The sequence below is a fragment of the Nipponia nippon genome, unplaced genomic scaffold, assembly GCF_047370975.1.
Source record: "Nipponia nippon isolate SJK-2023a ecotype South Korea unplaced genomic scaffold, ASM4737097v1 scaffold_4, whole genome shotgun sequence".
Classification (NCBI taxonomy): Eukaryota; Metazoa; Chordata; class Aves; order Pelecaniformes; family Threskiornithidae; genus Nipponia; species Nipponia nippon.
The window spans coordinates 107,883,557-107,898,576 of record NW_028262358.1 but is presented as its reverse complement, the minus strand read 5'-3'; the positions used below and the strand labels follow the sequence as shown (position 1 = coordinate 107,898,576).

At 41.3% G+C, this 15,020-nt stretch overlaps 1 protein-coding gene across 1 annotated transcript; it reads right to left on the bottom strand.

The window, feature by feature from the left end:
• Positions 1 to 11,086: 11,086 nt before the first annotated feature.
• SOX11 (SRY-box transcription factor 11) lies at positions 11,087 to 14,624 on the bottom strand. Its single transcript, XM_087775666.1, has one exon. It carries the CDS (start codon positions 14,571 to 14,573, stop codon positions 13,362 to 13,364), a length of 1,212 nt encoding a protein of 403 aa, XP_087631792.1. The 5' UTR covers positions 14,574 to 14,624; the 3' UTR covers positions 11,087 to 13,361.
• Positions 14,625 to 15,020: the final 396 nt, after the last annotated feature.

Sequence of the window (15,020 nt, the reverse complement as noted above, 5' to 3'; positions counted from 1 at the left end):
TCCATTTTGATATATATCAGCTCCAGCATCCTAGTTCTCTTACATGCAAAAATGACATTAATATGAATGAGAGTGATTGGTACACAGAGGAGACTCTCAGAATCAAGATGCATTAAAAGGTTCTTAAAGGGGAGTTTAAGACAGAGAAAAAAAATCATGGAATTATTCAGTGACTACAGATGTGACTAGACAATATCCTTACATAAGGTATACAGTAAGTAGTTTCTGACTTTTAATACAATATCCTAAACAAATCATTGTTAGACCAACTGGTGAATATCTCTTTTAAATCTTCTGTACCTGAAAATATTTGAGCTTAAATTGATTAATGATTTATTTCTCAAATATTCATAACATTATATATATATACACACTTCTAATTTTATAAAGTAAAAATATATGTGACAGAAAAATGCATGTATCATCACTGAGGAAAATAGCTAGCTAAGCTTCAGATAAATGTAATAAGTTTCTGTCTGGGAAGCCTGAATCCATTAGTGAACTCAACTAATAGGTCAAGAAAAGTAATAGCCAAATAAATATTTTATTAGCATTTTGTGAAACTTGCTAATGGTTAAGCCTACTAATCCTATACTAGTGGGAATCTTCATTCAATATCAGGTCATTATTTAATAGATATTGTCTCCAATTTCATACGAAGTGACTTTCTGGGCGTGACAGGAGAAAAGTATTTTCACATTAATTGAATTCTTTAGGATACAATGGAAGAAATCTGCTGCTGCTCTAACTTTTTGCTGGTTAACTGATCACAGGGAATCAAGCAGCTGTATCAAACTGCATCCAAAAAAAATATGTCACACTTATTTTTCACCAGTTTTCATAACTAAGTTTTCTCTTGAAATGGCGAATAAGGAAAATGCTGGTGTCAGGTGGGAGGAATATCCCTCAGGCTCAAGGTCTCATTCTCCAAAAGTGCAGTGTGGAGACACAGCCCTCCAAGCACCTCCAGTGGTTTGGGAGAGGAGTTGTCTGCAAATGCCAGCATGGATGTGGGATTGCAATCCCTGTCCTCGCCCCTTGTAGAACCAAGTTTTATCTTCCAGAGACATCATGTCCTCCCTTTAGGGCCAACTATCTCACCACGAGAGACTGGTGGAGACTGGGGTTGCCATGTGTCCCATATGAAGCCAGGGATGACACCAGGCAGCCACAGCATATCTTGCTGGGTGGTGCCCTGGGCACGTTCATTTCTCAGAAATGCCAGTTAACCAGGACTGATCCTGACAGACCTCACAGTAGAGGCAGCTCCCCAGCGTTCAGGCCACTTTGGAAATTATCCTCTTGAGGCAGCCCTCTTATACAGGTGCTAAAAAACAGAGTATAGAGCTCAGTGGGCAACTCTTTGTCTCCTTGCCTTTCTCTTTTAACTTTGTTGTTTTTTCCCCAAGTCAAGTCTACTCTACTCTGTTTTTCCTGCTATCCACAGGAGAGTCTGTGTCTAAGTTCAAACTTAGATGGCATTTATTCTGTGAATAACACCGTTATACTGGCAGAACATGCATGGAGCAAGTATCCATTGAACATCAGAAAAGGTGTTGAGATCTGGTGCACTGCAGATATGCCATTTTGTTTCAATATTAGTATAACCCAACTGAGTCTGAAACTTGTATCCTCCTTTATGCTTTTCTAGGTTTAGTTTCATCTCTTATCCTTAGTGTTCAAGAAATGAAAAGAATCATCCATGTTTGAAGCAGGGACTTCTGTGATTCGGTAATCACTGAGGTTAGACCATAACACTGCTGTGCGGATCAAGGCAGCATTCCCTTCACAGGACACTAAATCAATTTTACTAAATTATGTTAATATTTAAGCAGGAAAAATACTTAATGACTCCCTCTTATCTGGTCCAGATGGATTGATTTCTTTTCCTAAGAGTGCAGTTTATGAAAATATTGTCTAAACTAACTGTGAGAGTGCTAGAAGAACATACACTGTATGATTCTTATGTATAATTTAAATAGCAATTTTAAGGCTCCAGTTCTACAGCTGTTCAACATATAAAATTCTCACTCAGCTCTGCAGTTGGAGGAGATTCAATAGAAGTGATTCTACAATTGATTTCAGTAGGTGTTTTGACTACAAGGGGAGGACAACATTGGCCAACAGTATTTATGAAGTGCTTTTGGATTCTTGGGAGTGAAGGCACTGCAGTGTGAATTGTTGTAATTTTTATTAGCTGGAGCACTCTTCCCATCCCAAAGTCTATAAGAAACTTCCCAGTTTTAAAAAATTTGTAGCCATAGTCTCATTCTGTGGTTCTCCTGTTAAAGATGAGCCCCCATGTGAACAGGATTGCAGCAGTTGTAGAACTGACGCTGTATATAACAAGAGGCACTATGGATCAGTAATATAGCAGAAAGGGTTTTAGGGCAAATTCCTTTTTGCTTTGCCTTTGGCCTCATGACTTTTGCATTCTATTTGTACACAGTGGTGACAGCTTCTCTCCAAGACTATTCCATAGATTGAGGCTAAGGTATTCTCCAAAATTATAGGGGCTTTATGGTCAAAGTCCTGCAGAAGTAGGGTTTATAACCTGTAGCTACATCTATGCTAGTAAATTAAACCAGGGTCTGTTCCCCGGATCTGAGGCCAGCTGGCATGAGCTGGCCACATCTATGCTATTAAACTCTCTTACTTTCCAAAACAGAGTGGCTGAATCCAAACTGCCTATTGGGAATGATCTTTGGCCCATGCTAATTTCCAAATTGTTCCAGTGATTTTTTGGAAGAGTGTTAGCATTCACCAGCCAAAACCGTGTCAGGGGTTTTTTTCTAACAATTTAACAATACAGACAGCTGAGTTCCAGTGCCTGGACTATGTGCTGACTCTGTTTTAATTTCTTAGTCTAGATGTGCTTTCTCTCTCTTCCCTGTGCTTTCTATTTTCTGAGCAAATGCTCTACCTAGAGGATACCATATCAGTGGAAAGAGTTTGTCATCTGTCGTCAGAATAAAACTATGAACTCGCTTGAGGTCTTGAGGGTACAGAGACATCTACTGTGAAATCCTGAGTCAGGTGTCAGAGACACCAAACACATCCCATTTTTACAGTCAAGCTGTAGACAGCTCCTCACCCAGCACGAAGGCTGAGTTCAGAAATCTACCATGGATGGCCAGCTGGAGCCAGGTGCCTAACTTATAGGTACTGCATCACTTGATACACATGCTTTCATGTCAGTTTGTTTATTAAAAAGGATTTGAAAAAAGTTGCAAATGTATTTTTTCCTGCATTGTTCCTTAACTTTGCGTGACTGATACAGCAGCTTTAGTAATGTTTGTTTAATTATATTTGTGCATGAAAGACTGTGATATATATCAATATTTACATCTGCCCATTTATATATAAAATACATGCTCAGGAAAAGCTGGAGGGAGAACATGTGTGCCATGAGGGAGAACATGATTGCCATAAGGAAAGCAAAGATAAGTATTTTTGAAAATCTATTGCCATAGTCTTCTCAAATGTTTTTAGTATTATAGTAAATACTTTCCAATTGTGTGTTACTTTGTATATATCTTTGCTTGTCTTCCAAATGCATAATACATTTGTGGAAAAATGCAATATTTTATGCCTGACTGACTAATATAGTGAAAACATACAAAAATGCCTAGCCACAAAAGCTCTTCTTTGGGGCTGGAGAAGACTCAGGTCATCATGGCTGCATCAAGATTCACAGTTCAAACAGGCAGTTATCTGGGGGGGGGGGGTATTTTTGTTGTTGTTATTTCCCCTTTTACGGACACTAATACCCCACTCTTCTGTTTATGGAGCAATTCACATCAACTTCAGGCAAAATCAGGATGGATAGTTTTAACAGTTTAAGTAGGTGGTTTTCATAAATGCAGTCAACTTCAGATGAATCTTTCTGCCTGCAGAACTATTGGCTTTGACAACCCACAGCTGATGAATGACCACATACAGCTGAGGAAAGCAAAGCTCATTTTAGGCTATGACTGTCCATAGCCTAAAAAAGAGATAGTAGTAGAAGTTTCCAAGGACATAAATGGGTGGAAGGTGGGCAGTTCTCAGCGATTTTCTACCCTTTTTCTGCCCCTGAAAAGAGAATGAAAGGCAATGCACAGCAGTGCTGCTGTCAGGGGAGCAGTTTGGTTCTAAAGAGTATGAGCGCTAAAACTCAACGAACAAGGTGAATGAAATCAGGTGAATGAAAGGCAGGCTTTACAGAGATTTAGGGAATATTATTACAATAAGATTACGCAGACAAATGAATTCTCATCAAGTAAAGGCTAGGTGCAAGTGTAAGCTACTTTACAATTAGACACAAAATAGAAGTTCTTAGTTATAGTACTGACTTGAAAAAAGAAATCTGAACACATAAATTTATTGCAGAGTTTTTAACTCGATGCATATTTGGTGTCTTAGAGAAAAAAAAACTATTTATGCATATGAAATGCCAAAATGCCACATTAAAATGAAACTTAATGGAACAATTATAACTGAGATCTAGATTTTCTTTTTTGCTATGCATTTCTTGGACTGCTTGTTGTGCTTGTGTGCAGATGAATCCTGCCTCATTCCCTATGTACTCTTCAGTATTTGTTAACATTATAATTTGGAAAAGTAAGACTTGTATTTTAAAGTATATACATGAGTCAATTTTGGTTGAAGATAATAATAATCTTTTAAGTGAATTTACAGAATTGTAGAAAAAGTGATCTATCATAGACACTTTAGCTTATGTAAATGTCAGAGTAATGCCAATAAATGTAAATGTCAGATTTCAAGGGAAAGGGCCAAGATCCTTTTACTCTGACTATGGTGGGAACTGTCATTTCTAGAGCTGGAGATATTCGTGGGTTGTTTGGTTTTTTTTTTACTATTCTACCAAAATTTTAATAGGCTGTGAAAAGATTATCTTAAAACTTATGAAACTCCAGGGATAACACTTTAAGTCCAGCAGATAAAAATCTTCTGAAATTCTCAGGACCTTAAAGTATAGATTTTAATGGACACTATATTCCAGCCATTTAAAGTGGTCCGGCCAGGAAGCATTTTAATGAAAACACAACTACATACGTATGTGCTTGTGTTAACTCTGTAATAATGCAAATGTCTTTGGTTATCTGTGTGGCTCTGTGTTACCTATGCTCTATGTTTTCATGCATTTCTTCTAGGGTTAGATGTAACATTCAAACTTGAGAACATATTAATCAAAACTGAAATGCCAAGTAAATGTTTTTCTTTCCCCCAAACACGTGCTTCTACCCTTTTTTTCATACAAAACTGAGCCAACACCCAGGATGCGCAATACCTCCACAATGAGAGTTTGAAGATGCGATAACTTACGGTTTATCAATCCAAAAACACTTTCAAACACTGGATGGGAAAGATTCCCAATGTGTTATGCAGAAATTCTGTCTGGCAGTAATAAGACCTGATATAACAGAACTGAAACTCAACTTTCCAATGAGGTAATGACGCTTCTCACTCAGGAGGAGCCAAACAGAAGACATTAGCTAGAGACATTTGAGATAGTATGAAGATGACCTTAGTCTGTTCTAGAAGATTTCTAGTTTGCCTTTGGTTATATACAATGGGACTTGAATAAACAAACTCTATGGGAATTAAAAAAACAAACAAACAAACAAAAAACCCACCATGGAATGCTCTCAGTGCATTGTTTCAAAACCTTTTAAAATACCTTAAAAATGCTTTCTGAAACTCTTTTGATATGTACAGAAAGGATAGTGGTATGATGGCTGTATATAAAGATTTTATTTCACTGATTTACAATGACCAGCTTAAACTTCCTATTTTTACTATGACATATCACATTCAAACCCTTACTTCACATCAGTTACACATCTCCATTCGCACAAAAAAATACTACTACAACAGACTTTTGAAATTATATAGATTGCTTTCAGTGTTCTCAATAGGTTTGGTAAGTTAAACAGAAATAGTTACTGATTACTGAGTCATCCAAGAAGTGTTTTTTTGGAGAAAGGAGCTATTCAACTGATTCTGTTGGGATAAGGAAAGAACAGGAACAATGGGAAGAGCTGTGCTCAAGTGTCACACAAAATTATCTGGAGCTTTTTATTTGGTGAATTGACTCTTCCCAGGTTTAAAGGCTTGTATCAGCTACAGCTGAAGTTGATTAGAATTTTTCTATTATTTCCTGGATATTAGGAGTAACCAACAACCTCCCCAGTGGGAAGGAAGGTATTATCAGCTGATATTTTCATGCCTAAGTAAACTTGCAAAAGTATAGACATTAAATACAAGCAAGAGAGAGATGTGCCTTGTATATTTTTTGGAATATGGGAATATGCCTACAGGCAGGAGCTCTAGAAGGTTAATTTCACCAATAGATGGCTTGTGTTAATTGCAAATTTTGAATTTGTAACAATATAATTCCATCATTTCTATAAAACAATATTTAATATACAACAAACTTTCACCACATAAACACATTAAAAACACCTTTTTATAGTTCCAAGAATTGATTACAGGGTTCTCATAAAAACATTTTCATAACTAGAATCTTAATACAGAATGATTTTTTTTTCTATGCCAAAATACATTTAGACGGTAAATTGTTTGTAGAAAAAGATACAGAGAGAAATGGGGTTTGCTGGCATATAATCCATCTTATTTCATTCTTTCATGGTCAATTTTAAAGCAATATCTAAAATGTTTATCATAAAATACTTTACTGCTTTATCCAGAGTCTTAACCAGAAAAAAAAAAGGAAGTTAATTGGCTTATTCTCTGTTTCAATGTCTCTCAGGCATGCCCAGAAGAGCACTTACCCTCTGTACATACTACCTTGACCATAACTGTCTCTTGAAGGTTTTTTTGAAAGACATAACATTCCCATTGACTTTAAGCTTTGGGTGCCCACAGAATGAAGAGTGGATTCACTATAACGGCTGAACTGCATTTACCAAATGCAACACTGGGGAAAAAAAAATCCACATAAAAACACGTAGGAAGATTGATCACACAATTTTATTAGAGTCTTTTGAACAATTGCATTATGTTGTTCCTTTATTTAAAAACTCTTGCAAAAAAAGACATTGGAGTGGACTGGTTTCAACCCTGAGCATTAACACTGCATATCAAGTACTGTAGTAAAGAAGCTGGTTAAGTTTGTAGCACTAGCACAAGTCACTGATATTAATCCTCTAGGTGATCAGGTTTTTACAAAAAAAATACATAGTTTTCAATAAATAATGCTTAATTTTACAACTTTGATACAGCAATGTCATACACTGTTTTGACACATACTAAACTCTGCATGCTATATAGTCTACTAGAAGACAAAACTTTGCCATGCATTTTCTTTTTCTAGTGCTAGAAAACACTTTGTCCTCCAGTGCATTGCCTCAAGCAGCCTTACCATCTTCCTTCTCTCACAGCAATAGGCCGTGCACTGGCATGCAAAAACCTCAAGAAAAGGTTTCCCCCCCACCATCACTCAGACTTCTAAACAAAAGTACTTTTCAGCTTTTCCCCCCAAGACCTGGAGTGGCTATGAAAACTAATTTCATGTGGCCTTGAAAAGTCTTTGAAATTACATATTTTAAAAGTGTCATGCTTGAAAAACTGCTCTAAAACATTCAATTTCCCCCACCTGTGGCCATCATGCAACATCATTGAAATGTTGTAACCATCAAAAGTCCCACACTGGAAAACAGGCCTCCATTTTAAAACAGCCCACCAAAAAAATAAAAGGAAAGAAAAAAAAAAGTATCACAGCATTTATGTAAAGACTCCAAAACGCCAACATATGTACAAGAGCAAAACCAGATACAAATTGTAAATGAACTAACAATGGCATATAACTCTTCTCCCTGGCTTCGCCAGGAGTTGAGGCAAGTTGGTTTTGGAGATAAGCAGGACGATGGAAACAAAAACAAATTGTGACAATGGGAGTTCCTGGATTAATCATTATTATTTGATCAAATTTCTTCAAGCGATAAATAGGTGTTTCAATTTTCTTGGAAGTGGGAATTACCAAAATCCAAAGCCCTAATTAACGACATATAATTCTAAATCAGACCTGCTTCTGAGTATTCGCAAGTCTTAAAAGTTTGGCGTCCTTGCGCTTTTTCATCCTGCAAGATTGCACTTCACAGAAAATCCAGATGTTGTAGCCAACCACAAAAGAAGAAATTTGATTAATTAATAAGGATTGAAACCTCCATTCTCACACTTCCAGGTTGTTGTTCATCATTGAAAACCATTCACCCCTTCTTATCCATATTGCTTTAGGGGTTTCCTTGTATCTATAGAAGTCATTCCTTTGAAATTGCTGTCAATCACAATTTTCTAAGAGTTTTTAAAATATTCCTATCTTTGCACTGGCATAAGTATTGGGTTTTCTAAGAGAATCTCAACCCAAAGAAGGTATTACTTTTATACATGAAATATTACGAACTTTTGTTTCCCTTTTTGTAAGTCATTCTACACTTTCTGCACGTTTGTGCTTTATATTGAATATAAAAATAGGTCTTTAAAACTCTATTTACTTTAAACTCACTAAAAAACTACTTGCTTGTGAAATTCTCTTACAAATTCACTGCATCCATGTAGAGAAGATAAAACTAATTAGGCAGTTAATTGGTATAGGTAGTGTGCAAAAAAATTAAGAAAAACGAAAACAATCACAGCCTTCGATGTGGGTGAGGGGAAAGGAAATACATCAAAGAAATACAACTATATAGTAGGGGAAAATGTAAGGCAACTCATTGTATTAAGTTGTTGTTGTTTGTTTTTTTCCTGGACATGCTTACAAATGAAGGTTAGGAGGAACTAAGACACCTATCCTGCCAGCAGCCCTTGAGGCAAAAACTCCCATTAAGCTCAATGAGAATTTTTTTTTTAACCAGTGCAGGTTTAAGGCCTTACTAGGCAACAGTTGTGAAGATGTAAAAAGGAACTTCATGAACTGTGTTGAATATTAAACACCTAAAAATTATATGGCCCTGACTTTGACCCCACACCAGGTTTACCTTGGTGTAACAACAGAGTTGCACTTTCCTCAAACAGGCATGAGTGAAGGGTCAGACTGCACGCATGCAAATCACATTCAGTAGACTTGAAGAAGTTTCATCTGAACGACAGCGAATGCCTAAAGAGCATGTAGCACTTAAAGGATGATTGGAATGAGTCTTTCTACCACATTTGTAAAAGACCACACTTAAAGGAAGAAAGTATTTCTTAGTTGTCGTTCTTTTCAAAGGAAGAGAAGAAAAACATAATAAAAACAAGAGGGGAAAAATGGTAAGTTTACAAAAACATTCACTTTAGAATTAAAAAGAATCATCATGTTTGATTAGGTTTTACATTGAGTTGACATCCTCAGTGTTACCAAGTAAATTGTCTTTCCACATAAAAAAAGCTCATTTTTCTCCCTTCTATCACTGAGTCCTATTACACTTAGAGTAGTATTGTACAGAGACAAATGCAAAGAATGTGGAAAAAAAGGCCACAGGAGATACTAAGCCTGCAACAGGACTGCTCTAGCATGTCAACAAGGATTCCTGTGTACACTAAAAAATAAAAGGAAAGAGAAACAGAAGGTATGAATATTATTAGATATGACAAAAGCAAAAAATATGAGAGTAGCTTAGCAGATGCTATTTTTCATGATTAGAAGATTGTTTTCTACTCTCACTGAGATCAGCAGGAGCCTAGGCATTCAACAGCATCAAACTTCAGCCCTAACAGTGTAGTGGCTTAAACAGAACACTACCTAATTTTTCCTTGAGCAATATGCAACAATAAACTCTGAAATAAAAGAAACTCAACTGTCTGGACAAAAATTGTCTCCCTGCACCATATACCTTCACTCAAAATATTCCTCTGATATAGTATTGTATAATTCCCATCTGGAAGAAAGAAAAGATATACTTCTGAGTGGGTATTATATTCTTTGACTAAAGTAGACCTGTTGCTCTTTTAAAATATGCCTGACTGCTCTATACTTGGATCCTTTAAATCAGTTATCCTTGACTAATATTTTAAATGGTAATTTTAAAAACATCTTCCAAAAATATACGCAAGTCAAAACTTTTGTAGGCTGAGACACAGACCTTATTACAATGCAAACTAAATACAGCCCATTTGACCATAATCGTTCATAACTCACTGAACATCTGTAAAGCACAAATGTTTAATGACACTGCCTATTATCACTTTAATAAACAAGGATGCATATCAGAAGAAAGGGACTGGAAGAACAAGTCCCCAGACTCTCATGATAGCGTGAAGAATTACTAAGAGAATTTTGGCTCAGTTTTAAGACTTAGAACCTGATCAACTTACTCCATCACCCTAGCCCAAAACCGGATTTTTGATAGCAGGATAGTGAATGGCTAGGCTAGAGCACTTCAGTGTATCTATTTTCTTTCACTCTTTTGCCTTAGAAGAGATAAATGTCATTTGTTTTCAGTCTGATTTCTAAGTTATTACATGGAGAACACACTAATCATTTGAGACCAAAAACTGAAAATTCAAGAAACTCTGTTTTATTGAGGACTACCCATTGCCAAGGATATCTTGTATATTGTAATTAAGTTTGTTTTAAAACACAGTTTCTCATAAAGAATTATCACAATGCAAGACATAAATTTGAGTTCCCAGATATGCTATATCTCTTTTCTGATAGCAAAGATTTAGGCCAAACAACTTTTATTTAGAATCATGAGTGTTTTATTATTATTTATTATTATTATTATTATTAGAAAGAGATCAGATTATATTAATCATTTTACTACCAGTTTAACTAACCTAAAGTAAGATATCTCACCACTTAAATGCCTAAGAGTTGTCTTTGATTAAACATAACATGCATGCAGGTTTTAATGTTATGTTTTATTATGCCTTACAAATGTGTATGCAGGATTTTCATTTCAGCAAGTCTGAAAGCCTGTAGCAGTGGTTGCCACCAAAATACCAGCACAGTGAATTGTCCCTGTAAACAGCTGGATCATTAATTAGTGGAGAAAAAAAAATAATTTACCAATGCCTATCAGATAAAAAGTAAACTTCTTGAGAAACAAACTTCCACCTTGTGAGTCTGTTTATTGCCATCAGCAGTTATTTCAGAGCACGCAACTGAAATCTGATGGCTCCTAAGGTAAAAAAAAAAAAAAAAAAAAAAAGATAAAAAACGCACACTGACAAAGTCTGCTCACCTACAGCAGAAGCTCGTACCCCCCCCTTCCTTCCCATGCTCCCGCCCGGGGCGGCGGGCGGCTCTCCGGAGAGGGGCCGGGGCCGCCCCGCCGGGCCGAGCGCTGCCCCGGGGCAGAGGAGGTGCGGCACCGCTACTCTGAGCATCCCCGCGTCAAGTCTCGCCCAGGCTATTCATCAAAAAAGGGAGAGAGGGGAGGGGAAAAAAAAAAAGAAAAAAAAAAAAAGAACAGCGGGAGGAGGACCGGGGCAAGCGGAGCGGGGGGCGAGCCGCATCCCCCGCGGCGGCAGGAGCGGGCAGCCGGCCCCGCCGCCCCGAGAGGGGCCAGCCCGCCGCACCCCCCGCCCGCAGCCCACCTCCCTGGGAATCGGATGCGGGGGGCCGGCGGGGCGGCCCCCGGGGAGCCGAGCTGGTTCACCGCCGACTGGGGAAGGGGGAAGAAGGCGGGAGAGCCGAAAATCCCCGGGGCGAGCCAACCTGCCGCCGCCCGGCCCGCCCCGTGGCGACCGAGCCCCGGCCCCGCCGGACGGTGACCGCCGCCGCCGGCGGGCACCCAGCGGGGCTTCACGGAGCAAAATCGGAGGGGGGGGGGAAAAAGGCGGGGCGGGGGGGTGGTGTGAAAAAAGGAAAAGAAAAGAAGCAGTCCTTACTCTCCTTCCCCCCTAGCTACGGTCATGCACAACAGCCTACAGCTACCGCTGCTCCGCGGGCGAGGGGTGACAACATGGCATCTCCAGCGTTACTTCTACAGACACTAATAGCGATACGAGTTTCTATCAGTTCCAGCTGATTTATTAAAATTGTCAAGATACAGACTTTCAGCATTAAAAAAAAAAAAAAACAGGCTATGATGTTGACAGTGCACAAGTCTGCTTTTGCCATCATTTGCTACAAAATATGCAGATGGTCTGTACTTTAGATTATATTGCACAACATGAGAAACTTTAACTATGTGCCTTTTTTCTTTTTTTTTTTTTTTTTGCTAAAATCGAGAATCCAGTTTCATACCTTCCATCTGGGGCCCCATCCACATATCACAGCGTATGAGATACATAAAGTCCTACTATAGTACAGTACATATACAATCTTTTAAACTAAGATAACAGCTCTGAGGTCTATATCACCATTTTCAATAAATCTTTACCTACAAATATTGAACAAATCTGAACTATAGCTGTACAAAAAAAGTGTTTGTTCCTTTTTTTTTTTAAAACCACAAGGCCTTTAGATGCAAGGATTATTTTTTTAAAATTTTAATCCTTTTAAAACCAGGACGTAACGTACCAACAAACTTGCATGCTAAAAACAGAAAAAAAAGAAAATAAAAGGGAAGAAGTGCCTGAAAAGTCTTACTGAAAAAACACAGCAAGAATGTTCCCTTTTCACTGTACAAAAATACGCCTGAAAATATATTAATTTTTAAAAAAGACTGAGGTCTGTTATGTATCAAAAATGTTTCAATACCTTTTTGTACTGAGGTCTAGGCTGTCTGGTATTCAATCAAGGAGGTATAAGGGAACAAGTTACAAAAAAAAAAGTTGGCAAGTAGAAATCACATTTGTAAAACCATAAACAATTTGATCTGAAAAGTAAACTCTGATCTTAAGTCAGTTCAGTTATTTGTAAGCGTTTGTACAGTCTGCATTTTTTCAAGCTCCCTGCAGCTTTGTTAAGAATCGGATGCATAGAAGACATCAGTTTTCTCCCTCCAAAAAAAGTTGCAATGGTCCCTTTCGGAAAAAAAAATAAAAAATCAGAACAGTTCTTTAAGATCTCTCACGGGAAAAAAAAAAATCCACAAACCCCCTTGAGTAACAGTTGTGCTGCCAAAAAGACTTCTTTGCAGACCATCTTCCAGACTTCAATCAGAGACCGACAAGCTTCAAACAGCGCCTTCTGTATCATTTTTTTTCCCCCAGTCCCATTTGCCTTTGCTGTTGTTGTTGTGATCACCAAACGCAATAAAAATTAAAAAACACAAAAATTAAAAAAAAAAAAATTAAAATCACAACTCCCGGGCTCGGAACTAACTTCGAGATTTTTTTTTTTTTAAAGAAAACAAGACTTTTTTTTAATCATCATCATCATCAGCATCATCATCATCATCACCGGCGTCGCGTCGCTCCGGCTCCGCCGCTGCCTCGCCGCCCGCCCTGGCCGCCGCCGCCCCCGCTCAGTACGTGAACACCAGGTCGGAGAAGTTCGCCTCCAGCCAGTCGCCCGCGATCATCTCGCTCAGCTCCGGGGTGCAGTAGTCGGGGAACTCGAAGTGGGAGCCGAGGCTGCCCTCGCTGAAGGAGTCCAGGTCCTTGTCCACCAGCGAGAGGGAGAGGTTGCCGGCGGCGGCGCCCGCCCCCAGCTCGGCGGCGGCGTGGCCGTGCTGGGAGAAGTTGAGGCTGAGGTCGAAGAGCAGGTCGTCCGCCTCCTCGCTGCCGGCCGACGAGGTGGAGATGGAGCGGGAGGAGGCCGGGGAGAGGCCGGGCGGCTGCTGCGGCGGCGGCGGGCCCTGCTTGGTGATGTTCTTGAAGCTGTAGTAGAGTCTGCTGCCGCCGCCCGCCGCCGCGGCGCCGCCCCGCACCTCCTCGTAGAGGCTCGCCCCCTCGGTGGACTCCGCCGAGGAGCTCAAGGTGGGACTCGCCGGCACTTTGGCCACGTTGTACCGCCGCAACTGCTGCGGCCCCGGCTCCTCGTCCTCCTCCTCCTCCTCCGCCTCCTGCTTGATCCGCAGCTGCAGCTCGTCCTCGTCCTCGTCCTCATCCTCCTCCTCGTCCATGAAGACGCACTTGACCGTCTTGCTGCTCACTTTCAGGGTGCCGAAGACGTACTCGTCCCCCGCGTAGTCCCCGTGGTGGGCGGCTTTGGCTCCCGGCTTGGGGGGCGAGGAGGCGGAGGAGGCTTTCAGCTTGCTACACTTCTTGCTGGAGCTCTTGGTGCTTTTGCTGCCGCCGCTGCTGGTGGGTGCGTTTTTCTCCGGACTTTGGCTGGCATTGGGCTTGGCCGACGGGTCCATTTTGGGCTTTTTCCTGGGCCGGTATTTGTAGTCGGGGTAATCGGCCATGTGCTTGAGCCGCAGCCTCTCCGCCTCCCGGATGAAAGGGATCTTCTCGCTGTCCTTCAGCATTTTCCACCGCTTGCCCAGGCGCTTGGAGATCTCCGCGTTGTGCATGTCCGGGGACTGCTCCATGATTTTTCTCCGCTCGATCTTAGACCACACCATGAACGCGTTCATCGGTCTCTTTATGTGCCCCGACGCCGTTTTGCACCAGTCCGGATCGCTCTCGTCCAAAGCGACCGGGCTGCAAGCCATGAACTCGCCCTCTTCTGTGTCCATCGCTTCCCGGGGCAGGTTGCTCTCCGCCTCCGCACTTTCCGCTTGCTGCACCATGGTGCGGTCTTGCCGAAGCGCCGCTCTTCCCGCCGCGCCGCTCCCCTCCGAGGCAACAAAGCCGCTCCGCCGCCCCCTCCCACCGCCGCACCTTGCCCCTGCTGCGAGGCGAGCCGAGCCGAGGCGAGGCAGCCGAGCTCTCCGCCGCGCTGCAAGGCGGAGCCCCGCGGGGCCACCGGCGGGCGGGCGCTCGCTGCTGCCCGCAGCCCCGGCGCCCGCAGCGGCCGGGCCGGGCTGGGGCGCGGCTGGGCTCGTGCGCTCGGCGCCGCGCTCTGCCCCTGCCCCGGCCTCGCGCCGCCGCCCGCCCTGCCCCGCCGCGCGCGCTCCCCCTTCTGCGAAACTCGCGGCTCCTCGCCCAACTCGTTATCAGCGTTTCATATGGGTGACATCACTCCCGCCGGCGGCCAATGGCGGCGCGGGGCCGCGCCCACCGCCCCGCCCACCGCC

Excerpts from the sequence above, each read along its gene's own strand:
- SOX11 (XM_087775666.1), bottom strand. The coding sequence starts at position 14,573 with ATGGTGCAGCAAGCGGAAAGTGCGGAGGCGGAGAGCAACCTGCCCCGG.